This window comes from Notolepis coatsorum, assembly GCF_963971535.1.
Source record: "Notolepis coatsorum genome assembly, chromosome: 5".
Taxonomy (NCBI): Eukaryota; Metazoa; Chordata; class Actinopteri; order Aulopiformes; family Paralepididae; genus Notolepis; species Notolepis coatsorum.
Window position 1 is genome coordinate 9,128,505 of NC_140169.1, and position 26,452 is coordinate 9,154,956.

The 26,452-nt window shown below is 44.8% G+C and overlaps 1 protein-coding gene across 1 annotated transcript in view; it reads left to right on the forward strand.

The window, feature by feature from the left end:
* LOC311229258 (myosin light chain kinase, smooth muscle-like) overlaps positions 1-26,452 on the forward strand; it is a gene marked incomplete at both ends in the record, with an annotated part of 244,583 nt that overhangs the window by 51,998 nt on the left and 166,133 nt on the right. The window contains 3 exon segments of the mRNA XM_084315325.1: positions 69-211; positions 10,377-10,574; positions 22,507-22,714. Of these exon segments, the coding sequence (XP_084171451.1) occupies positions 69-211; positions 10,377-10,574; positions 22,507-22,714 (549 nt within the window).

The following is a 26,452-nucleotide window of genomic DNA, read 5'->3' on the forward strand; positions in this document are numbered from 1 at the left end:
GTAGTAAATGTAAACATGTTGTGTTATATACAGTAGTGTAGTAAATGTAAACATGTTGTGTTTTCCAGCTTGGAGGGGCGTCCGCATGGCGGAGGTGACGGGGGGAGAGGAGGAGTGACGAAGAAGCCCTCGGCCCCCTCCTTCATAGGTAGACTGTCTGACATGAAAGTGATGGATGGAAGCCAGGTCACCATGACAACAGAGGTAGCCGGTAAGTCATATACGTTATGGTAGATGTGGGGAAATAATTCCTGGGAAATCTGTACAATGTCCAACTCTGCAAGGAATATGTAAATTAACTGGTTAAAGGGGCATTTCACCAAAAAACAATGCTGATCTATTTTACACATAATTGTATTTCAGTGTCCCCAATGACATCACTGGTGTCCATATTAAAATGCATGGCATATTGTTCAGTTATATTAGAATTAGCTCATTCATATCTGTCATATAATTGTATTGTCTATATGTACAGTATGTCTACTATTACCTTGCCCATACATGTACATCTCCCCCTTCCCCATGCTGCTATGACACCTGAATGTCCCCAAGGGGGTCAATAAAGGAATATCTTATCTTATTTTATCTTATCTTATCTTATATCTGTCATAGGAGGCTGTATCACCACACACACAGCTTGGATGATGCCTCATTTCAGTCAATGCAGGCAAAATGCACTGAATGTTACCTTGAAAATGAAACCAAATAAAGCTTTTGATTTATTGAGGCTGTACCACTCTCACATTGTTTCAGCGTCCTTAATCTAGAGTCCCGATTATTTTTTTTTTTTTTTTTTTTTATCTACTTTTTCTCTACATTTTCTATTTTTCTCCCATCCCAATTTCGTATTATCCAATTCTACCCTCCCCTGTCTCGAACGTTGTTAGACCATGCCTCCCACTGGTCAGCTGCAATTTGGACAAAGCCTTGCATCACGTGTCCCCTCCGGTACACGAGGAGGCAGCCGTCGCATCTTTTCACCTGTACAGCACGATCTCTCAGCGGCGAGGAGTAACGCGTGGGAGGCTCACGCTGCCCCCGATACTTCCTGATTCTGCTGTACAGGCGCACCAACCGACCTGTAGGAGTCGCTGTCCACAACGTCCGATCCCCACCCACCGGCTTTCCCACCCCCTAATACTGCCAATTGTATTAGTATGAACGACCAGCCAAGCCGGAAGCAACGGCGAGAGCTGGGCTCGAACCCAGCATCTCCTGCGTTAGTGGCGAGCGCCTTGCCCACTGTGCCACTTAGCCGCGCCTATGTAGTTGACTTCTGAGTGTCATGTTGTTTAGTCCCTGAGGGTTTAAACTAAGGTTAGTTAACGGCGGACTCTTATCGCGCGATAAAAAGATTGCCGCCGTTAATCTATTCTCAAAGTTGGGTCTCCTCTCTCTGTCTGCACGAGAAGCGAGCCGCAGCGACTCAGCGAGCCGTTACACACACTCGTTGCGAGCCGCTCACACAAATGCACATACGGGTACTTTGTGCTGTCCGTGGCTCCGTGTTGAAGCGCGCTGCACACAGACAGAGCTCTGCATGCGCTCGTCATGGCGGAGCGAACCAAACGCTCGAAAGTCTGGGTACACTTTACAAAAGTCGATGCCGACAGCGCACGTTGCCACAAGTGCAATAAAACATTTGCAAGTAAGGGTGGCAATACAAGCAATTTGTCAAAACATCTGTTGTCAAAACATAACATTAGTCTGCAGAAATGCGCCGTTTTCGAGTTAGCTAGGCTAATAACGAATTATTACGAATAGGCTAATAAATAAAATAGAATTGCTTAGCTAATTGTTTAGCTACAAATATATTTGAAAGATGACAACTTTTTATAGGGTCAGGCTGAGGCTGCAGCCACCATGTCCCAGCCCACCCCTCCTCCCTCTACCACCACCGGTCCCAGCCAAGCCCAAAGTCCCTTCACCCTAGCAGCTAGAGGAAGGATGACAGAGGATAGGGTGAACAAGTGTCACAGGGCTGTGACCCAGTTTGTTGTCAAAGGCCTGCACCCCTTCTCTACAGTGGAGTCCAATGGCTTTAGGTAACAACTAATAATTCAGTGTATAGTTTATCTTATCTTACATTTGTTGTTTATTATAAAAAAGTCTATAATTCAGACACATTTTAAACATTGTTGCTGCTGTTGCTGAAGAAATAATATTTATTTATTTATTATATTTATTTTTAATTAATTTATAAAGTTATATAAAAGAACATTGCTGCTGCTGTTGCTGAAGAAATTATATTTATTTATAAAGTTATAAATAATAAAGAAATGTCGATTCTGTTCTCAATTAATTGTCTTTTTTTCTTGCAAAATAATAAAAAAGAACCGATAAGAGTATCGATAAAGTACCGAACCGTTAAGCAGTATCGATACGAGTAGTAGTATCGATAAAATCCTAACGATACCCATCCCTACAGTAGGTAGAACACACATATTTTGAATGCCTTCGGCAGACTTCAAATGAGCCATTTTAATCTAGATTAATCTAGATTAACTCCAGGATTGCAGATAGATTCATCTAGAAAGATTACATTTTTTGATCTATGCCCACGTCTAGTTTAAACACAGTATGATATGTAGTTGACTTCTGTGTGTCATGTTGTTCCTGTCACTGCACTGTAAGTTAAAGGGGAACTATTTTACTATTTATTTCACTATTTGGGCACTTTTACACAATTCCTGTGAGTTTATGGAACACCTCTGTAATTAAAAAAAAAATTTATTCATTCTTTTGTATTTCTAATCAAGTCCTCAAAAACAGCATTTTTCTACCTCAAGATCTTAAGCCGTTTTGAGCCTGGGCTCCAACCACTGTGGGAAATGTGTGGAGTGTGTGTGAGTCTAAGCAGAGTCTCAGCAGCTGAGTCTCTCTGACATCACAAATCAGCACATTTTCAGATGACTCAGTTCAGCTAGGGTGAATATTGTGAGAGGAGAATTGGAAGAATGCGCCAATATGAGAATTAGAGACATAGATCATATTAATATAAGTCCACATAGCTAGGAAACAATGCTAAACACTGAAAAAGGCCATTTATAAGATAGTTCCCCTTTAACACTATGCCGTCCGTCCACGAGTATATACGTGTTTCGATTCCATGCGTTGTGGACCAGAGCCACGTATATACTCGTGGCAAGTTGTTATTGTTTTATTCCATATTTATAACGCTATTAACGTCCGCTATCGAGATCCATTACCTACCCACATATTTGATTTTCGAAACATGCACTACCGGCCAGATCCGCTTAGGGGCGCCATCGCTCCACTGCAGTATCATTGAGGGGATTTAAAAAAAACTTCTTTTACAGTCCTGTGGGCGGATCATATGAGCCTCGATTCCAAACGAAGACCCTCCATCTTTGATCCAGTTACCGAACGTATTTTTCAGCCTGGAATAATGGGATTTATGATTAGCCAATGTACATATCGATCTACCAGAATCCGATGACTAATGAAGAAATGCTGCCGGCGATCACATGGCCTGACGGTAGGACACTATTCCCCCAAATTACAGCTGGATTGGACATTGTTTTAAAAACGTGATAGACCACTGACATTGGCTACCTGAACGCACACTCTATTGCTAATCAATAATACTAATCGGCGTTCCCCGCCGCCCCCATTTCATCCATAGATGCTCTGTAATAGTCCGGATGCTACGCAGTTTGTTTTATTTCATTCGTATATATACATCAGAAATGGCGTTTGATATAACGGCGCCAACGTTTAGCCTATTTTCTAGCTTCCTGAAAAAAAGAAGAGACGAAAAGCGCGATAAACCTTATATTCACGATGCTATAAAATGACAACCAACCGATGGATTTTTATTTTCTTTAAGCCATTATGAAGGCAGGTTTATGCACTCAAGTGACAATGAGAATGGACAGATAGCAATACTATAAATGATATATATATATCTCTTAGAAAGTACATAGGTTTGTAAACAAACCACTGTCCTCTGAGGCATAAATCGCCGCGGGGCTCCGGTCGCCATAGTGTTACGGTACAGATGAGGTGAAACATAAAGTGTATAAACAAATATATATATCAACTTCCTTAACACATTGGCGACCGCTGGGATGCGTCTAATATAGTGGTTGAGGACCAGCTTTTGTAAACAGACCGGTGTCTTTTTGTACAGCTAAATGTATACTTTATAGTATTGCTATCTGTCCATTCTCATTGTCAATTGAGTTCATAAACCGTCCCTTCAAAATGGCTTAAAGAAAAAATAAATGCATCAATAGGTTGTCATTTTATAGCGCCGTGTATAAGCATTATAGCGGATTTTGTCTTGTATATTTTCTGGAAGGCTAGTTATAGGGCTAATAGCTGCTAACGTTATATTCAACGGCATTTCCGTTTTACATATTCTAAAGAAATAACTCAAACTGCATATCATCGGGACTGTCCCAAAGCATGTATGCATCAAAGGGGGGGGGGGTGGGGGACGTCGTTTATTATTATTGATTACCAATAACAGTGGTCGTGTAACTAGCCACATACACTGCTCGGCTGGTTGCGTATCATAGCAAGCTCTGATCCGGCTGTAATTTATGTGAAAAAGATCTTACCATGAGCCGATGAGATACCCCCAAGCATTTCCCCGTTATCGATCGGCATCTGGTAGATCGATATGTCCATTGGCTGATGATTTATCCCCTTATTCCATGGTGAAATCTGCGATTCGAAACGTAATCCACAGTACAAGATGCTGATTCAGAATCCGGGTACTGAAAATCTCCATTGAAAGGGGAAAAAAAAAGTCATCCATTCGCCCACAGGGCACATTGCAGTGGAGCGATGGCGCCCCTAAGAGGATCTGGCCGGTATTGCACATCCTCGAATTCACAGACTAGGGAATATATGTAGTGCCGCTCCGCGACCTTGACCCGGTTATTAAAATGATATAAAAGCAATAACAACTTGCCACGGCTTTATACGTGATTCTGTCCACAACGCATGGATTCGAAACCCGTATTTACTCGTGGTCGGGCGGCAAAGTGTTAAGATAATTAGACAGGAAAAAGTAGTACTCCTACTCTAGCAGTTATGATACTTAGAAGTTATGATACATTAGGGCTGACCCCTATTAATCGATTAGTCGACTAATCGGTCGAAAGGAGCCGTAGTCGACTGGCCAACCTCTTAGTCGAATATTAAAAAAAAAAAAAAAATTAAAAATGTTCCAAAAGAAAAGAGGCCTAGAAGCGTGGCTAACGCTAATGGCATGCATACCAGAGGCTAACTGCCTACGAAAACAGGCACAGAGGCACTGAAAGAGGATTTCACCCATCTAATGAACATACTAGACTAGACAAATATCAAGATGTATCCATCAGTGGACCAATTGCATGCTTTTGCAGAGGACAAGAAGCCTTCAGTCGACTCCTTCAGACATTAAGCACCCCCACAGCCCAAATGGAATGAAAAAAAATAAAATAAAAAATATTATACGTTTTTTTTTAAGTCAACCAATAGTCGACTAACGGCAAATTTTGGCCAATCCTAGTCGACCATCCAAATCCTTAGTCGGGGACAGCCCTATGATACATACTGTAAAGGTTATGATACTTAGAAGTTATGATACTTAGAAGTTATGATACTTAAAAAAGTTATGATACTTAGAAGTTATGATATTTAGAAGATATGATACTTAAAATGTATGTTTAGGAGGGAAGGATGGAAGAGGGAGAGAGAGACAGAGAGAGAGACATAGAGAGGGAGAAGAGAGAGAGAGAGAGAGAGAGAGAGAGAGAGAGAGAGAGAGAGAGAGAGAGAGAGAGAGAGAGAGAGAGAGAGAGAGAGAGAGAGAGAGAGAGAGAGAGAGACTTTTTATGCTTTTTATGCTATCAAGATGCTAGTTTGTACACAGAGTCTCATATCAGGCTTTCTAATGTTGTGTGTGTGTGTGCGTGTGTGTGTGTGTGTGTGTGTGTGTGTGTGTGTGTGTGTGTGTGTGTGTGTGTGTGTGTGTGTGTGTGTGTGTGTGTGTGTGTGTGTGTGTGTGTGTGTGTGTGTGTGTGTGTGTGTGTGTGTGTGTGTGTGTGTGTGTGTGTGCGCGCAGTTGGTGGTATTTCCTGTCTACTCTCCTGAGAGGATGACATGTTTGTTTTAGTTGATTTCTTCAGCATTTCCTCTCTCTGTGTATTGGAAGATGTAGTGTATGCATTGAAGCATGCATACACAATGCGCTTGTGTGTGTGCGTGTGCGTGTGTGTGCATGTGTGTGCATGTGTGTGCATGTGCGTGTGTGTGTTTACATGCTGGTATGTCTTGGTAAAATATTCTATGCTAAATATATTCCAATAGTTATTTACTCTGTATATCTATCTGTTAGTTGGGAGGATTGTTTGCTTTTGTGTGTGTGTGTGTGTGTGTGTGTGTGTGTGTGTGTGTGTGTGTGTGTGTGTGTGTGTGTGTGTGTGTGTGTGTGTGTGTGTGTGTGTGTGTGTGTGTGTGTGTGTGTGTGTGCATGCATGTGTGTATATGTATTTTACAAAACACTGGATAAAGATGCACTATGACAAACCTATGCCGTCAGTCATTGTAAATAAGAATGTGTTCTTAATTGAACTGCCTGGTTAAATAAAGGAATACAAATAAAGTTGTTTCCATGTATATGTAGGATTACCTCGTGGTTTGTTAGTAGACAGTATCTACTAACATTAGTATCTACCACAGTTTATTATGGAAGACACTTGTATGTTATCAATCATTTTTCTACCATAACCTTCCTCAGAATAAGCTCTGCAAGACTAAAACTAGACTGGTGTTACATGGGGACATCTAGACTATACAGGCACCCCCAAAAGTGATAATTTTAGTTTTCGTTTTTGAGGACTGCATACTTTGCAAACCAAAATACTATACTTTATACTTATAGCACATGCATGAGCCTGGTCTCTTTCTCTCTCAAGAGGGCCCGGGCTGTTGCATGTTAAGAAGTAAACTAGACTAGTGTTACCTGGGGACATCTAGACTAGACTAGTGTTACCTGGGCACATCTAGACTAGACTAGTGTTACCTGGGGACATCTAGACTAGACTAGTGTTACCTGGGGACATCTAGACTAGACTAGTGTTACCTGGGGACATCTAGACTAGACTAGTGTTACCTGGGGACATCTAGACTAGACTAGTGTTACCTGGGGACATCTAGACTAGACTAGTGTTACCTGGGGACATCTAGACTAGACTAGTGTTACCTGGGCACATCTAGACTAAACTAGACTAGTGTTACCTGGGGACATCTAGACTAAACTAGACTAGTGTTACCTGGGGACATCTAGACTAAACTAGAAGACACTCTTAAAATGGCCAAACGGGGTCCCCGGGGGTCCTTATCGGCTCCACGCGGGCCTTCTACCCTGGGTACCCCTGGGGGTGGGGAACCTTTTCACCAATGGCTTCTGTTGTCGAAAACGTCGGGATAGGGCCGCAGGGGGCCAAAAGGGCCCCCCGGGGGTCCTTATCGGCTCCCACGGGGGCACCCTTGCCCAGATCCACGCGGGCCTTCTACCCTGGGTACCCCTGGGGGTGGGAAACCTTTTCACCTATGGCTTCTGTTGTCGAAAACGTCGGGATAGGGCCGTGGGGGACCAAACGGCGATGTCATGGGACTCGGCTGAAGCAGGCTTCGGTTTTGGTTCCAACTCGGTCAATATTGCCCCGATCGAGGCGAAACTTCTACCGTGGGTAGTACATCTCGGCGTGCCCGCAACTTTCCCCTGCACCTTTCCATTACCGAAAAGGAAAGCAGACAGCGTGGAATAAACTCGCAGATTTTCCCACGGGCCGAATATTGCCCCGATCCTCGTGAGATTAAATCAACGGGTACCTCTCGGCGTGCCGAAACTTTTCCTAAATCACTTCCATCATCGAAAATGAGGGGAAAAGGTCGGCTCGCGACCCTGAACATTTTGCGTGATTTTAAAAACGCTGTATTAAGTGAGCGTACATCTGGGTACATCTGGGCGTCCCGCAACTTGTAGCCCCGAAAATGCTTAGAAAAGGAAAGCCGACAGCGTGGAATAAACTCGCCGAAGCGGTAAAGTGTGCCACGGGCGCGCCGTGATTCCGATCCGCGTGAAAATATTTGCGGCCATAGAGGAGACCGTGGGACACCTTTTTGCAACCGAATATGTGTCTCGAATTTGCTTTGGGGGGGGGGCACTCTCCCCCACCACCCTCGAAAATCGGCCTTCCGCCGCTATGTCGTGCACAGGGGGGTACTGACAGACAGGTTCCATCCCGAGTATATGAGAGGAGCTTCGGAGAGGCTCCAGGAGAGAGGAGAGAGGCTGAAAACCCGCAGTTCTTGCCCGACTGATGGGAGCCGAATCCCGGATCCGATTTTGATGATGAATACCCCCAAAACATGGAGGTCCCGAAAAATGTAAAAGACTTTTTTTAATAAATCTTTTTTTTTATATATATATTTTTTGTCAAAATTCTTATTTTTTTGACGAAAAACTTGAAAAGTTTGTTTTTCAGTCCAATTTCGGGGGAAAGTGGTCCAGGGTGGTCGGATCGACTCGGGGACAAAAACACTAACCCTAGCCCATCAGCCCGGAGCTCCGGGCCCCAGTGAACGCATCGGACACCCACACCGACCGAATGGAAAACGTGATCCGCCTTGGTAGGGCCCCCGCCGGCCGGCCTAACAGCCTGTGTTCGGGCGGACGGTTCCTACCGCTTGCGGGTTTGCCTCTATGGTCGGGGATACATACGAGTGGCGCGTGCCATTCGTCTTCCCCAGCCAGCCCACTCAGAGTCAGCCCGTTTGACCTGGTAGTCCGATAACCTTGGTCGTGGGGGTCTACCTGGGTTGCTTGGTAGGTTTCAATGCAACTCCTGGTTCTCCCTGGCCACAGGTAAACACATGTTTCGCGAATCCTCCCCCAAACTCCTTATACTACCTCCTATTCCTGTACAAAGAGTTGTGTTGAGCGCTTCCGCCCTAGCCGAAGGCAGTGAAGTCTCGGTCACATCTGTGGACAGTGCGACAGGCAGCAGGGTTGTTTGTGCAGTGATAACAGTGCATGTGTGATCAGCGAGGCAAGACTGCCGGAGCGACGGTGAAGCGCCTCGCTTCTTGGGGCACGGCGTCCCCGGGTGCCGTAGGCAGGGTTCCGCGTGGCCCCACCTCGGTTGGAGGTACCTCCTAGTCCTGTACAAAGAGTTGTGTTGAGCGCTTCCGCCCTAGCCCAAGACAGTGAAGTCTCGGTCACATCTGTGGACAGTGCGACAGGCAGCAGGGTTGTTTGTGCAGTGATAACAGTGCATGTGTGATCAGCGAGGCAAGACTGCCGGAGCGACGGTGAAGCGCCTCGCTTCTTGGGGCACGGCGTCCCCGGGTGCCGTAGGCAGGGTTCCGCGTGGCCCCACCTCGGTTGGAGGTACCTCCTAGTCCTGTACAAAGAGTTGTGTTGAGCGCTTCCGCCCTAGCCCAAGACAGTGAAGTCTCGGTCACATCTGTGGACAGTGCGACAGGCAGCAGGGTTGTTTGTGCAGTGATAACAGTGCATTTGTGATCAACGAGGCAAGACTGCAGGTGTGAAGGTGAAGTGCCTCGCTTCTCGGGTCACGCTTCGTGGCGTCCCCGGGTGCCGTAGGCTGGGTTCCGCGTGGGCCCACCTCGGATGGAGGCTACCTGGTTGATCCTGCCAGTAGCATAATGTCTCAAAGATTAAGCCATGCAAGTCTAAGTACACATGGCCGATACAGTGAAACTGCGAATGGCTCATTAAATCAGTTATGGTTCCTTTGGACGTTCACCTGTTACTTGGATAACTGTAGCAATTCTAGAGCTAATAAATGCAAACGAGCGCTGACCCTTGCAGGGATGCGTGCATTTATCAGACCCAAAAGGGAGGGGCTGAGCCCGATACCCCCCACCTTCAATTGTAGAAGCTATGACAGCTCTTCAGTCCTGCGTTCTACAGCCCTGTGACAACTCCTCTCGCGAGTTGCGCTGTTTCTATGTAAACTCTGCGAGCAACGGGTCCAATAAATGCGTCTACATCCTCACCATTTCTGTATGCCCACGTCGCGGTAAAACCTTAACTAACTTTAGCTGCTAACGCTAACTAAGCTAAGCTCACAGGCACAGGAGAAATCAGTTTTGTGAAGTTCCAATAGTGAGGAGGGGGGGGGGGGGGGGGGTTGAGCCTGTCTCTCTCTCTCCCTCTCTCTTTCTCTCTGTACGTTCAATGATGAGGATCAATGAAGTAGCTAAAAGTTACACTATAAAAACAAACCCGCTTTGCCGGACGTGTGCGCAGGCAGTACCGCGGGTCCGTGAGGTTTCCTGCTTGTTTTATTTCCCACGTCGTTCTAGTTGTCGTCGTTTTTCTCCCCCAGGTCACCCTCCTCCAGAGGTCGTCTGGCTCCACAACGGACAGGAAGTGACCGAGACGGAGGACTTCCACCTCCACCGGCAGGACAATGTCTGTACGCTGCTGATACAGGAAGTCTTCCCAGAGGACACTGGGACGTACACCTGCCAGGCCTGGAACCAGTGTGGAGAGGAGACGACACACGCCAGGCTCACCGTGCAGGGTACTACAGACACACACACACACACACACACACACACACACACACACACACACACACACACACACACACACACACACACACTCTCTTAGCTGTCCATCGTGTTCGATGATGACACTTGCTCCAGGGATGGGGTGAGGGGGGGGGTGGGTTAGCGACGCTGCCGCTGGTGCCACTTCTCGTGGGTGTTGAGTCCGATCCTTGAGCCGCACACCCGTCCACAGATGGCGCAAGGGAAGCCAGACACACACACACAGTGATGGGCAAGCTACTTGGAAAATGTAGTAAGCTACACTACAAGTTACTCTCGATTAAATATAGCTCAACTACAATGGAAGCTATCCCCAGAAAAATTTAGCAAGCTACACTACAAGAACATGGCAAAAATAGCTAGCTACATCGGCACTACTTTTTTTTTTTTTTTTTTTTTTTTTTTTTACTTCACTTCATGATCAAGTTTCCACCAAACAAATAGGCAGGCAAAAAAAATGCTCAGTTTGATTGTTTATTATAAAACTGAAACAAGCCCTCGGTCTAGCTTTTTGTGTCATCCTTTTAACATGAACTTGTATTATGTACAAAATCCAGGAAGGCAAGTTTAGCTGGGTGCAGCCTCTACAAAAGAAAAGAAAGAGACCATTTGGTTAATGTTTGATCCGTTTTTATAGTATAGTTTGTTGATTACTTTTGATGCAGTAATGGTATTTTTATTTTCTATTCTATCTTTATGTATTATTTATCCCTAAACTCTGCATCTTCTGGCTGCCTGATACCCTCTCCTAGCTGAAACCTGCCCACTTTATCAACCAAAAACACACTTCTTCAATATCTGAATTTTAACTAATAATAAATGTCTTACTGCATTTTACTATTATGCTACCATGTCTATACTACCACCAACTATGCTAATATGTCTATACTACTACAGTATAGTATGTACTCAGAGTATAACACTCAAGCCTGACACTGCTAGACAAACAATACTATTATCCTTGTCTGCTAGATATGTACCACTCCTGCTGACTTGTTGTACACAATTTGTAAGTTGCTTTGAATGAAAGCGTCAGCTAAATGACCAAATGTATTTAAATATGTAACTCACAAAACATTCCATGGCCCCAAAATCATGTGGGGACCCCAGACCACAGATCAGATCAATCACCATGGTAAGTTAACAGATGAAGAAAGTGCCAACACAGCCCAATGCTGCACGAGTGCACGGCGGCAGTTTAAACAACAACATTATTATTGTCCCTTACCTTAGATACGCCGTGCCTGCGCATGCATCCCACAACTTCATCTTTTCCATTCATTCATTCCATGGCATTGTTGTTATTGACATCATCTTCATCAATGCCATCACAAGCCCTGGAAACATCGAATCCCTCTGCCATTTCGCGCGGACTGGTTCATTCATTCAGTGGTCTGTTTTGATTTTCACTTCCTGATTTGCGAGCTGGAGTGACATGTCCCGCCCTATCCTGCCTCTGATTGGCCTCCCCGTAATGTTTTGGCCTAACCATACTCAATCGTGAGTCGTCATACTCATATCTAAACCAACCAACCAATCATAGTGGGTTTCTACGGGGATTTTTTTTTTCTCCTCACAAATCTTTATAGTCTAAACGGTTTCTCCCGATAGTAGCGTTGTAGCGTTTCCTCGTCGCTACGTCACTACTTCGTTCTAAAAATAGCTGCGCTACAGAGACCGCTACTTGGTTCAAAAGTAGTGACGCTACCATCACGCTACTGAGAATTGTAGTTAAGCTATGTAGCGTCGCTACTTGTAGCTAGCTACTGCCCATCACTGCACACACACACACACACACACACACACACACACACACACACACACACACACACACACACACACACACACACACACACACACACACACATTGGTAGACCAGTACTTAGACCTCTACACTACCCAGACGCCCCAGTGCTTAGACCTCTACACTACCCAGACGCCCCAGTGCTCAGACCTCTACACTACCCAGACGCCCCAGTGCTTAGACCTCTACGCTACCCAGACGCCCCAGTACTTAGACCTCTACACTACCCAGACGCCCCAGTGCTCAGACCTCTACACTATCCAGATACCCCAGTGCTCAGACCTCTACACTACCCAGACGCCCCAGTACTTAGACCTCTACACTACCCAGACGCCCCAGTGCTCAGACCTCTACACTACCCAGACGCCCCAGTACTTAGACCTCTACACTACCCAGACGCCCCAGTGCTCAGACCTCTACACTACCCAGACGCCCCAGTGCTTAGACCTCTACGCTACCCAGACGCCCCAGTACTTAGACCTCTACACTACCCAGACGCCCCAGTGCTCAGACCTCTACACTATCCAGATACCCCAGTGCTCAGACCTCTACACTACCCAGACGCCCCAGTACTTAGACCTCTACACTACCCAGACGCCCCAGTACTCAGACCTCTACACTATCCAGATACCCCAGTACTTAGACCTCTACACTACCCAGACGCCCCAGTACTTAGACCTCTACACTACCCAGACGCCCCAGTACTCAGACCTCTACACTATCCAGATACCCCAGTACTTAGACCTCTACACTACCCAGATGCCCCAGTGCTCAGACCTCTACACTACCCAGACGCCCCAACATCAAAGAACTTCAAATCCAAACAGTGCAAGTGGAACACAAATAGCCAAACACTACTATGTATGGTGCTACAACATTAGAAGTATGTTTAATGTGCTACAGCATGTGAAGGAGACAAACGGTTCCACCATTTATCCATTCAGATGTTGTCCATTAAGCCTCCTTAAAGTTATATTATTTCTTTAATTATGTAGCATAGGCTGTAGCTGATCATGTTCTTGCAGTTGCAAGCTATGCATTCCACTCCAATAGCAGCAAGCCATAAAGGTTGCTCCAGGGATCCAGGGATCAATTAGCTAGATACTATCTTCCTCTGCCATGTTTCCAATCATATGCTACTAACTTTTCAACTGCAAATGCATCAAGGACATCAGCCAAGCACCACCAGTCCTTAACCAGCTATATAGAGTGTGCTCATTACAACAGGATGGAGCCATTAAATCCACAACTGTTTCAACTGCAAGAGGCAGTTTTTTTCCTTCCTTGGTTAGTGAGCAGCGCGCGAGACAAGTGCATACATGCTGACGATTGGCTGAGGTTGAGTAAAATGTCATGGTAAGCCATCAGAGGTAGAGGTGGGCGGGTGTTCGAAAGCATGCAGAGTCTGACACACAGCGACAACACTATAAGCTGGACGAAATAAGAAACCTGTTTATGAGCGGTAAGGTAGACTTAATATGCTTTACTGAAACTAAACTTGATCCATCTGTAACAGACCCTGAAATAGAATTAGAGAACTATACTATAGTCCGTAATGACAGAAACCAGTATGGAGGTGGTGTTTGTATGTACATACATAAGGACACCAAATTCATTACCCGTACTGACCTTCATCATGAGACAATTGAAACCGTATGGGTGGAAATTTTATTTGAAAGGGCAAAATCTGTTCTAGTCGGCACAATATACAGACCGCCAGATCAAACTGGCTTTTATGATACTCTGGATGTGTGCTTAGCTGGAGCTGAGGATGCGGAAAAAATTCTTATTGGGGATTGGAACACGGATATGCAACAAAAAGATGCACCCGTCTTCAAATCCTTCAATAGGTTTTGTGATCTGCACGGCCTCAGCCAACTAATCACCCAACCCACAAGGATATGTGAATCAACTCAGACTACCATTGACCTCATACTGACCTCTGACAAGTCCAAGATCTCCAATAAAGGGGTTATAGCATGTGGGTTAAGTGATCATTATATGATATTCTGTACCCGCAAAAAGCTAAAACTAAAGGCTGGCTGTCACAAAACAGTCACATCTAGAGACCTCAAAACCTACTCTAGCGAGGCCTTTAACCTTGAACTGGAGAGTCTGGACTGGTCAGATGAACTCAATGGTACACTGGTTGAAGAAACTTGGCTTGGCTTCAAAACCAATTTTTCATCAATACTAAACAACATGGCCCCCCTAAGAACCACCAGGGTAAAAAATCGCGCTGAGCCATGGATGCACACTGAAATACTGACCGCTATGAAAGCCAGAGACAAAAAATGCTCTGAGTTTCGTAAAAGCCAGTCAAAGCTTACCAAAAGCATGAGCAGTGAACTCCAAGACCACGTGACTGAACTCAAACTAGAAAGAAACAGACTAAGAAATGACGTAAACTCCATGATCAAAACTGCTAAAAAAAATTTCATCAATGACAAAACCGAGGAAAACAAAAATAAACCACGTGAACTTTGGAAATTACTCAACATTCAACTAGGCTGCAGTAAAAAACTTAAAACCAGGTTCTCAAACATAAACATAAAGACGGACAACACGCTCATAACAGACAAGCTGGATGTAGCCAATTACTTAAACACTTTCTTCACAAACATAGCCACAACACTGGTAAACAAACTACCCTCCCACTCAGGGCAGTATGGGGTAGAACACATAGTAGCATACTACAAGAACCTAGGCGTCCACAAAGACGACTTCAAACTGGAAATGGTAACTACAGATGAGGTACTCAAAAAACTGAGCGCCCTCCAACCAAACAAGGCCACTGGCCATGACAACATCCCCTCCAAATTCCTCAGAGACTCAGCAGCAGCCATCACCCCAGTCATCACACACATAATAAACCTCTCCATAAAACAGGGACACGTCCCCAAGGACTTCAAAATTGCGAGAGTAACACCCCTGCACAAAAAGGGCAGCAAATTAGACCCGGGTAACTACCGCCCTGTTTCTAACCTTACATCCATCTCGAAAGTCATGGAAAAAATTGTATACGAACAGATCGAAAAGTACCTCGCGGAAAAAAATCTAATCTACGAATTCCAATCTGGCTTCAGAACATCCCACTCCACTGACACATGCCTTCTCTACTTGAACAACCACATCAAACAAGAGGTGGACGCGGGCAAATACTGCGGCATGGTCATGCTGGACCTACAAAAGGCCTTCGACACTGTCAATCACACCATTCTGATTGACAAGCTAAAAGCAATTGGTTTTGATAGTTTATCAGTGAGCTGGATACAATCCTACCTGGAGGGGAGGGAACAGATGGTGGAAGTAAACGGTACCCTATCCCCCCCCCTCACAGTGAGCTGTGGTGTTCCACAAGGAAGCATACTAGAACCGCTACTATTCCTAATTTATGCAAATGGCATGTCGTCAGCTTGTGACTGCAACTTGTTCCTGTTTGCGGACGACTCAGCCCTGCTGGTCTCTGACAAGAACAAGTTACAGGTTGAAAAGGCCCTCAGCTCGGAACTAGGCAAAATCTGCATATGGCTCGCCGACAACAAACTATCATTACACATGGGCAAAACAGAGTCCATTCTCTTCGGTTCAAATAACAAACTCAGCAAGACCGACGGCTTCTCGGTTACAGTGGGTGACAATATTATCACAAGGAAAGATGAAATTACCTACCTGGGTTCCATCCTAGAGGCTAATCTTTCCTGTGACAAAATGGCATCCAATGTAATAAAAAAAGTCAACCAACGAACGCGATTCTTGTACCGGATCTCCTCTCTGGTAAACAAGAATACCCTGAAGACTCTAGCAGGAGCACTCATTCAAGGGTACTACGACTATGCTTGCACCTCATGGTACCAAAGCACCTCAAAGGCACTAAAAAACAAATTACAAACATCTCAAAACAAGCTAGTCAGACTACTACTTGACCTGACTCCTAGAACCCACCTCACCCCTGCCCACTTTGACAACCTAGGATGGCTTAGAGTAGACGACAGAGTACAGCAACTTGCAATGGGCCTGGTCTACAAGATACACTACGCGACCAAGGTACCCATGTACATGTCAAAATACTTCCCAAAGGTCAGTGAATACCACGATCACAACACCAGAGGGAGCTCCACAAATCATGTAAAACCCAGATTCGGCTCAAACAAGGGACTAAACACGTTTCGCAATTATGCCACATCAATGTGCAACGCCCTACCCAAAGCTGTAAAGGAATGTGAATCACCACCCACTTTCAAAAACACTCTCAAAAAACACCTACGTGAGACTGCAATTCGAAACTGGCCCCTACAAATGTCCTAACCTAGTTGTACAGTAAATGACCAAGTAAGGCTTTGTCAGTATTCCAATGTACAGTGTAAAATGTGTGTGTGTCCCCTACCCAACCCCCCCCCCCCCCACCTCCAATGTACAGCCCTCACCCAACCCACCCAGCCCCATCCCACCCATCCAACCTCCTCCAATGTACAGTTTCTACGCCAAATGTATATACACTCCTTTTCTGGACACTTTTGTATCACAAACAGTACTGTATTTGCAAATCTGATATGTCATAAATGTATAGATGTAGCAGTACTGTCTATCTGTATGTCATGTATGTCATATATGTTATGATGAATTGAAAATGGGGGACCCTGATGTAAACAAGACGAAAGTCTTTCTCTGGTCTGCATCCCCTTAACAATTGTATGTATTGAGCTGTACTGTACTGTACCCATTCTGCAATCTGTTAATAAACTTTTCAATCAATCAATCAATCACACAAGCGAGTCATTCAGTCAGCGTGAGACCGCGGGTCCGTGTACGTTTTGATAGTTTGTTTGGTGAGCCCAAATAATCCAAAACGAATCCAACGAACAACACAAGCGAGCAGTCAACGACAGACCGCGGGTCCATGAGCGTGTTTTGTTCACTCTTGTGTTAGTTGTGTTGTAAGTTGCTTTGAATAGTGCTGCACTTCCTGGTTTAATAGCACAGTCTTCAGGTGCTCAGAGATATATATATATCTGTATGGCATGCATGTCTTAAATGTCATGATTAGATTAGTTTAGATGATTAGATTAGATTCTTATATCTGTATGTTGTGTATGTCATAAATGTCATGAATTGAAAATGGGGGACCCTGATGTAAACAAGACGAAAGTCTTTCTCTGGTCTGCATCCCCTTAACAATTTTGTGTATTGAGCCGTACTGTATTGTACCCATTCTGCAATCTGTTAATTAAAATGTTCAATCAATCAGTATATATTTGTTATTTATTTTTGGTATAGTGCTTAACAAGCATAATTTAATGTTGCCCAGTTGTGGCCTGTTGAGGGACAATACATATCAAAAGTTCCAAAACATCTATTGTATTTGTATGATCCACTATATAAACATAGTAATTATAATATCTACACATGGCATTTGATTGGAGGCTAGTCTCACTTTGTCCCACAGCAACATTAAAATAGTTTAGATTTGTGTTTGTGATGTTGTGTATGTAAAAAATGTACTTGAAAGTAACGCAATAGTTACTTTCTGAAGTAACTAGTTACTTTTATAATTTGTAACTGAGTAAGTAATTTAGTTACTTTTTGGAAGAAGTAACTAGTAACTGTAACTAGTTACTTTTTAAAAGTAACTTGCCCAACACTGGTCTTAACACTTTGAGTGCCACGAGGTGGCGCCAGAGGTAGCGCTTCAATGCCACCATCAGCGCCAATGTTACGCTTAATATCGCCTAATCTATGTTTTAAATTATGGCTATATGTGTCTAATCTGCCCGTCGCTTATCAAAGAATCCTTTTCCAGTCAGTGCTGTCAAGGCAGATTGGTTTTTTATCGCTTCATTTCCGTTTGAGAGCATTTTGAAGAGCACCCGTTTTGAGGTAAAAAACTGTTCATTCTAGACCATTCTATGATAATCGTCTTTTACTGGAATATTCCAGAACGTTGATATTTGTCGGCCTATTTATGAATCGTTTTCAAATAAACGCTAGATGATCAGTATTATACGTGCACGCAAGCACATTCGAGCCGCGCACGGATAATCGCCGTGTTCATTTCCTCTTGGACTTTTACAGTGAAACCGAAAGAGCCCATTTCACAAAACAAGTTTCAAGTTTCTTTAATAGTTGTCATACAGAAGTACAGAATACTTTCATACAAAATGCTTCTTACTGTTACGCTCCAGAGACTGTGCTAGACAAGATAGTATCAAATAACATAGTATAGCATGTAATTTAGAAGTAGAAAAGTAGAAAAAGAGGTCACAGTGTTCAGTATGGACATATGTACAATGTTCAATGCAGGATAGACGTAACTGAGTTACCATATAATATACAATACTATGCAGTGTACTAATGTACAGTACTATATAGTGCAAAGCAGAAATGGGATGAGGTACAATTTAGGTACAATTTACAGTAAGGTGTACGAGTTGTAGTGCAATCCTTCATCAATAAATATAAAGTGTGGGGAGTGGGTGCTACAGTGTGTTTGTTTAAAGTGAGTGTGTGCTATAAAGTGTGTGGGGTGGGTGCTACAGTGTGTTTGTTTAAAGTGAGTGTGTGCGTGTGGATGTGTGTGCTATGTGCGTTTGATGGTTGTTGTTGTGTAGTGTTCATTGTTCGTTTAGCAGCCTGATGGCCTGGGGATAGAAGCTTCTTCTGAGTCTTTCTGTGCTCGCCTTGAGACTCCGGTATCGCTTGCCTGACCGCAGCAGTTCAAAGAGGCAGTTGTTCGGGTGACTGGAGTCTTTAATGATTCTCTTAGCCTTGCCCCTGCAACGCTTGTTGTAAATGTTCTGGAGGGTGGGGAGCCCCCCTCCAATTGTGCGTTCGGCTGAACGTGTCACTCTTTGTAGTCTGCTTCGGTCTTGTGCAGTGCTATTCCCAAACCAGGAGGTGATGTTGCCAGTCAGGATGCTCTCTATTGTACATGAGTAGAAGTTCTTAAGGATCTTCTGACTGACTTGGAACTTCCTTAGGCGCCTGAGGAAGTAGAGGCGTTGTCGTGCCTTCTTCACAACACTGTCAATGTGTGTGGTCCATGTCAAGTCCTCGGATATGTAGGCTCCGAGGTACTTAAAGCTGTTGACTCTCTCAACCGGTGCCCCGTCGATGCTGAGGGGGCTGTAGTCCTTGACCCCCGACCTCCTGAAGTCCACAATCATCTCCTTTGTTTTGCTGACGTTCAGGGAGAGGCTGTTTTCCTGGCACCATCCCGCCAGGACCTTGACCTCTTCCAGGTAGGCCCTCTCATCGTTGGCAGAGATCAGGCCCACCACCACTGTGTCGTCAGCAAATTTGATGATTGTATTGCTACTCCGCTGAGCCACACAGTCGTGTGTGTACAGGGAGTAGAGGAGGGGACTCAGAACACAGCCCTGGGGGGCCCCTATGTTGAGGGTGATGGATGAGGAGGTGCAGTTGCCTGCTCTCACCACCTGGGGTCTGCCCGTCAGGAAGTCCAGGACCCACTGGCAGAGGTCATAGTTCAAGCCCAGGTCCCTGAGCTTGGCTATGAGTATGGAGGGGACTATGGTATTGAATGCCGAGCTGTAGTCGATGAATAGCATTCTCACATAGTTCCCCTGCCTCTTGTCCAGGTGTGATGCTGCTGTGTGCAGCACATGGGCTATGGCGTCCTCCGTGGACCTGTTGGGGCGGTATGCAAATTGCAGGGGGTCCATGTTGATCGGGAGGGAGGAGCAGATGTAGCCCTTTACTAGCTTCTCAAAGCACTTCATGGCTATGGAGGTGAGAGCTACAGGGCGGTAGTCGTTGAGGCAAGCAGGCTTGGATTTTTTGGGTACAGGGATAATAGTGGACTTCTTCAGGCAGGTGGGGATGACAGCCTGTTCTAAGGACAGGTTAAATATGTCAGTGAATACCGGGGCTAGTTGGTCGGCACAGACTTTTAGGACGCGGCCGGGGATGCCGTCCGGACCTGCTGCCTTCCTGATATTCACTTTTTTAAAGGTCCGCCTCACCTCATGCTCTGTTACCCTGAACACTGAGTCTCCATCAGCAGCAGACCCCCCCCCCCCCCATTGCCGTGGCTTGTGGGCTGGTGTTGTTATTACCAGCATCAAACCTCGCATAGAAGGTATTGAGGTCATTTGCTAAGGAGATGTCACTGTTCAGTTTGAGGGAGGCGCCTTTGTAGTCTGTCATCGTTTTGAGCCCCTGCCACATAGCTCTAGAGTCAGCTTGTTCAAACTGGAGTTCAATTTTATCCCTGTAGCGCCGTTTGGCCTCTGTCACTGTCCTCCTTACGTTGTATCGCGCCACCTTGTGGTCATTCATGTTGCCTGCCACTAGGCCGTCGTTGTATGCTTTGGTGCGCTCTCTCAGAGCTTCACGGACGGATTTGTCTACCCAGGGTTTTTGATTTGGGTAAACTCTCATTTTGGTAGTGGGGATTGTTTCTTCCACCAAAGTACAAACATAGTCCAGCACTGTCTCCGTGTAGACATTAATGTTATCTGTGTCGCGGAACACGTTCCAGTCTGTGCAGTCAAACGCAGCCTGGAGCGTCTCCTCTGACATCAAATCCCATTTCTGCACCTCTCGCGAGACTACAGGAGTGCTTTTGATTCTCTGTTTGTACTTTGGTGAAAGGAAAATGGATGCGTGATCTGATTTACCAAAGCCACTAGCAGAATGAGCCTTGTATCCACCCTTAAATTGCGTGTAACAGTGATCTAGGATGTTACCGCCTCTGGTGTTGCAAGTCACATGCTGATAGAAGTCAGGTAATACCTTTCTCAGATTGGCGCTATTGAAATCACCCAGCACTAAAATGGCGGCGTTAACGTTCGCCGCTTGTATTCTATTTACCTCGTCGTGGAGTCTGGAGAGCGCGACGTTGTTACTGGCTTGCGGTGGAATATACACTCCGATCAGGACGATCGCCGTTAACTCCCTCGGGAGGAAGAAAGGACGACACTTGATGGTTATATATTCCAGGTCTGGGCAGCAGTGGTTGGATAATTCCTTCACGTTAGTTGGATCGCTCCAATTGTTGTTAAACATGAAGGCGATACCTCCTCCACGTTGTTTGCCGGACTCTGCTGATCTGTCCTTGCGGTGGATGAAGAAGTGTTCGGCCGGTTGTATGGCGTGGTCTGGGACGTCTGGCGTCAGCCACGTCTCGGTGAAGCAGAGAACGTTGCAGTCTCTAACGTCTCTTTGGTATTGAATCCTTGCTCGGATATCGTCCAGTTTATTGTCAATTGATTGTACATTGGCTAGCAATATACTGGGTACAGCCTGTATACAGCCTACAGATATAAACAGCCTATATCTTCATCAAAATTAGTCTGATTATCCTAACACTGATAACATAGATTCCTTACCTGACATCAGATGGTATCCAACTGGTATATTCCAATTCCTGATCACCATTCGAAAGAATCGATAAGTGTATGGATCCAACGTGTGTACAGTGCAGTACATGATTCCGCGGGTCTCAGAGGCTCCAGAATGAACTGTGATAACCCCGGCTGCATCAGTGGACTGGAAAATGTGGAGTACAGGATTTTTTTCCCCATCCATTTTCATTGAGTCCATTCCAAAATCCCTTATGTCATCTGGGAGACGATAGGGGGCGCTTTTTTCCACATCTGATCGCCGGCGGCGCTCGGGTATACTAGGGTAGGCTCGCGTGATGCAATATGATTTCAGATCGCTAAAAAAAAAAAAAAAAAAAAAAGTGGCTTTCAACATAACTATCGGAAACCCGAGATATCTCGTGAGTGGCAGTGAAAGTGTTAATATATAGCAAATGGTGAATTCAGCGCATGTCTATCTGTCTATCTTTTTGTCTGTCTGACTGATTACCTGTCTGTCTGTCTGTCTACCTGTCTGTCTGTCTGTCTGTCTGTCTGTCCGTCCGTCTACCTACCTGTTGTCTGCTGTCTGTCTGTCTGTCTGTCTGTCTGTCTGTCTGTCTGTCTGTCTGTCTGTCTGTCTGTCCATCTGTTTGTCTGTCCGTCTGTCCGTCTGTCTGTCTGTCTGTCTGTCTGTCTGTCTGTCTGTCTGTCTGTCTGTCTGTCTGTCTGTCTGTCTGTCTGTCTGTCTCTCTCTCTCTCTCTCTCTGTCTCCAGAGCCTCAGGACGGGGTGCAGCCCTGGTTCATCACCAAGCCCAAGGTGGTGAGTGCCATGGCGGGTCAGCATGTCCTGCTGTCCTGTGCCATCGCTGGAGACCCGTTCCCTCTGTACAGCTGGAGCAGCCCGGGCAGCACACAGCCTCTGGTGTCTGGAGGAGACTATGAACTACTGCAGAAAGAAGATGTGGTGTCACTGTTGATCAGGTGGGTACCATACAGTCAACAACACCTCCAGGTAACACAGCTTTAAGATGAGGTCTCACTGTTGATCAGGTGGGTACCATACAGTCAACAACACCTCCAGGTAACACAGCTTTAAGATGTGGTGTCACTGTTGATCAGGTGGGTACCATACAGTCAACAACACCTCCAGGTAACACAGCTTTAAGATGTGGTGTCACTGTTGATCAGGTGGGTACCATACAGTCAACAACACCTCCAGGTAACACAGCTTTAAGATGTGGTGTCACTGTTGATCAGGTGGGTACCATACAGTCAACAACACCTCCAGGTAACACAGCTTTAAGATGTGGTGTCACTGTTGATCAGGTGGGTACCATACAGTCAACAACACCTCCAGGTAACACAGCTTTAAGATGAGGTCTCACTGTTGATCAGGTGGGTACCATACAGTCAACAACACCTCCAGGTAACACAGCTTTAAGATGTGGTGTCACTGTTGATCAGGTGGTACCATACAGTCAACAACACCTGCAGGTAACACAGCTTTAAGATGTGGTGTCACTGTTGATCAGGTGGTACCATACAGTCAACAACACCTGCAGGTAACACAGCTTTAAGATGTGGTGTCACTGTTGATCAGGTGGTACCATACAGTCAACAACACCTGCAGGTAACACAGCTTTAAGATGAGGTCTCACTGTTGATCAGGTGGTACCATACAGTCAGAAACACCTCCAGGTAACACAGCTTTAAGATGAGGTCTCACTGTTGATCAGGTGGTACCATACAGTCAGAAACACCTCCAGGTAACACAGCTTTAAGATGAGGTGTCACTGTTGATCAGGTGGTACCATACAGTCAGAAACACCTGCAGGTAACACAGCTTTAAGATGAGGTGTCACTGTTGATCAGGTGGGTACCATACAGTCAACAACACCTCCAGGTAACACAGCTTTAAGATGAGGTCTCACTGTTGATCAGGTGGTACCATACAGTCAACAACACCTGCAGGTAACACAGCTTTAAGATGAGGTGTCACTGTTGATCAGGTGGGTACCATACAGTCAGAAACACCTGCAGGTAACACAGCTTTAAGATGAGGTCTCACTGTTGATCAGGTGGTACCATACAGTCAGAAACACCTCCAGGTAACACAGCTTTAAGATGAGGTGTCACTGTTGATCAGGTGGGTACCATACAGTCAGAAACACCTCCAGGTAACACAGCTTTAAGATGAGGTGTCACTGTTGATCAGGTGGTACCATACAGTCAGAAACACCTCAAGGTAACTGTTGAATGCCCACGCTAGGTCTTAGGTCAGATCGATAACTTCATAACTCATTGGTCTGCTCATCTTGACATCAAACAGCGTCCTGCGAGGTGGTTGACATGCAGAACCAAATGAGTCTACCAAATGTTGTTGTTACCACTGACCGACAAGAGATAGCGAATGCACCGTTCCGACCCCCGTCAGTCATCGACCTTAGGTCGAGTGATTGAAGTTGCGGAATCTTTTATTTTATTTGCACTGGGAAGGACTCTCTTTATTCAGATGAGGTCCATTTCCCTTATCCGTTACACGTATTATCACTATATGGCTTTACTTGATAATCCCATTATAGCTAGGGATAAAGCCACTTACACATATTATCACTGTATGGCTTTACTTGATAATCCCATGATACAGTACACGTATTATCACTATATGGCATTACTTGATATATATTTCTCTCTTTAGGCCTGAGCTAGGGATAAAGCCACTTATTCTATTTTGCCTTAATGCATAATCATATGTCTCCTTCTACCGCGTGGTTGACATATTTCTCTTTAGGCCTCCGTATGGATAAAGCCCCACTTCTAAAGTTTTTACATCATTAATACTCCGTCTGGCTAAAGCCTTACTCAGGAGGTTTTTTACATCATAAATCAGGCACAGTACTGGACCGCGTGGTTGACATATTTCTCTTTAGGCCTCCGTATGGATAAAGCCCCACTTCTAAAGTTTTTACATCATTAATCAAAAATGCATGGGGTGAAGTTACAAGGCAAAACACATTTCATGCTTACCCGGTCGTCTGGTCAGAAGAAAGGATACAAAGGTTATTTATAAAGAGGTAATTTTTATTAGAAAAAGCTAGTTACAAGAAGAGACTGAAGTGGAAAATTTCCAATTCAGTTTAAAATAAGCAGAAAACAGAACATCTCATCATGCACGGCTTGTGCCCAGTGTCAAGCACCATTCTTCTCATCTCTCAAAAAAGTCTGGCTCTTGAATCGGCAACCGTCTCTTTTATTTGACATTGTACCGTATTTCTGATTGGTCTAAACACAGTGATGTCACAGGGTTGTCATTTCTGTTTAGCAAACCAACATACAATACATAATTCGTTATGGACTCCTCCTTCTTTGTACTATCGTTACTGCTAGTTACCTAGTGGTTTTTAAGTAACAGAAAGTCCCTTTTTCCTTCAAAACAGACAACGGCTTTGTCTGTGGTGACCACGTGACATGGTACCATGCACGAGGCCCTCCATAGTATCTCTTAAAGAATCCCTCCAGACAAACAGTTTTTACACATTATTCTTTTAGTATTATTCTCTATTGACAGTCAATTATAAGCATGCCATTTTGAAAACTTTTACTGTACACATTAAACATTTAATTGTTATATAGTTTCTTTTTTAAGATCTCCTCAATAGTTTCCGGACTCCGTCTTTCAACCCTCAACCCTTAATCCCCTTCCCGTCTGAAAGGGTTAACATCTTACAGCTCTCTCTCTCCTTTGCTGGGGCCCACATTCCGCAGGTTGCCTCCCTTTTGCCTGTTGCCGGTGAAGCACTGTGAAGAACAGACCCCTCTTATGGAGATATTAAAGGCTCAGTTCCATTTTTTTATAAGTAGAGCCATCATAGAGCTATTTTTCCAGAGTTCAGTTTAAAGATTTATACTGGTCACATAGGAACGACTCAGGATGTCATTGTCCAAAAGTGTTGCTTGTTTTGTGACACTTCACACCCACTCTGCCATCCTGTGAGGTCATTGTCCATCGTCAATTGAATAATTGAAAAATGAAGCATATGATTACATGTGAAAAATAGGTATATAGGGCTGTATTGGAACGAATCAGGATGTCTATTTCAAAAGGTGTCACTTGTTTTGTGACACTTTACACCCACTCTGCCATCCTGTGAGGTCATTGTCCATCGTCAATTGAATAATTGAAAAATGAAGCATATGATTACATGTGAAAAATAGGTATATAGGGCTATATTGTAACGACTCAGGATGTCATTGTCAAAAAGTGTCACTTGTTCTGTGGCACTTCACACCCACTCTGCCATCCTGTGAGGTCATTGTCCATCGTCAATTGAATAATTGAAAAATGAAGCATATGATTACATGTGAAAAATAGGTATATAGGGCTATATTGTAACGACTCAGGATGTCATTGTCAAAAAGTGTCACTTGTTCTGTGGCACTTCACACCCACTCTGCCATCCTGTGAGGTTATTGTCCATCGTCAATTGAATAATTGAAAAATGAAGCATATGATTACATGTGAAAAATAGGTATATAGGGCTGTATTGGAACGAATCAGGATGTCTATTTCAAAAGGTGTCACTTGTTTTGTGACACTTTACACCCACTCTGCCATCCTGTGAGGTCATTGTCCATCGTCAATTGAATAATTGAAAAATGAAGCATATGATTACATGTGAAAAATAGGTATATAGGGCTATATTGTAACGACTCAGGATG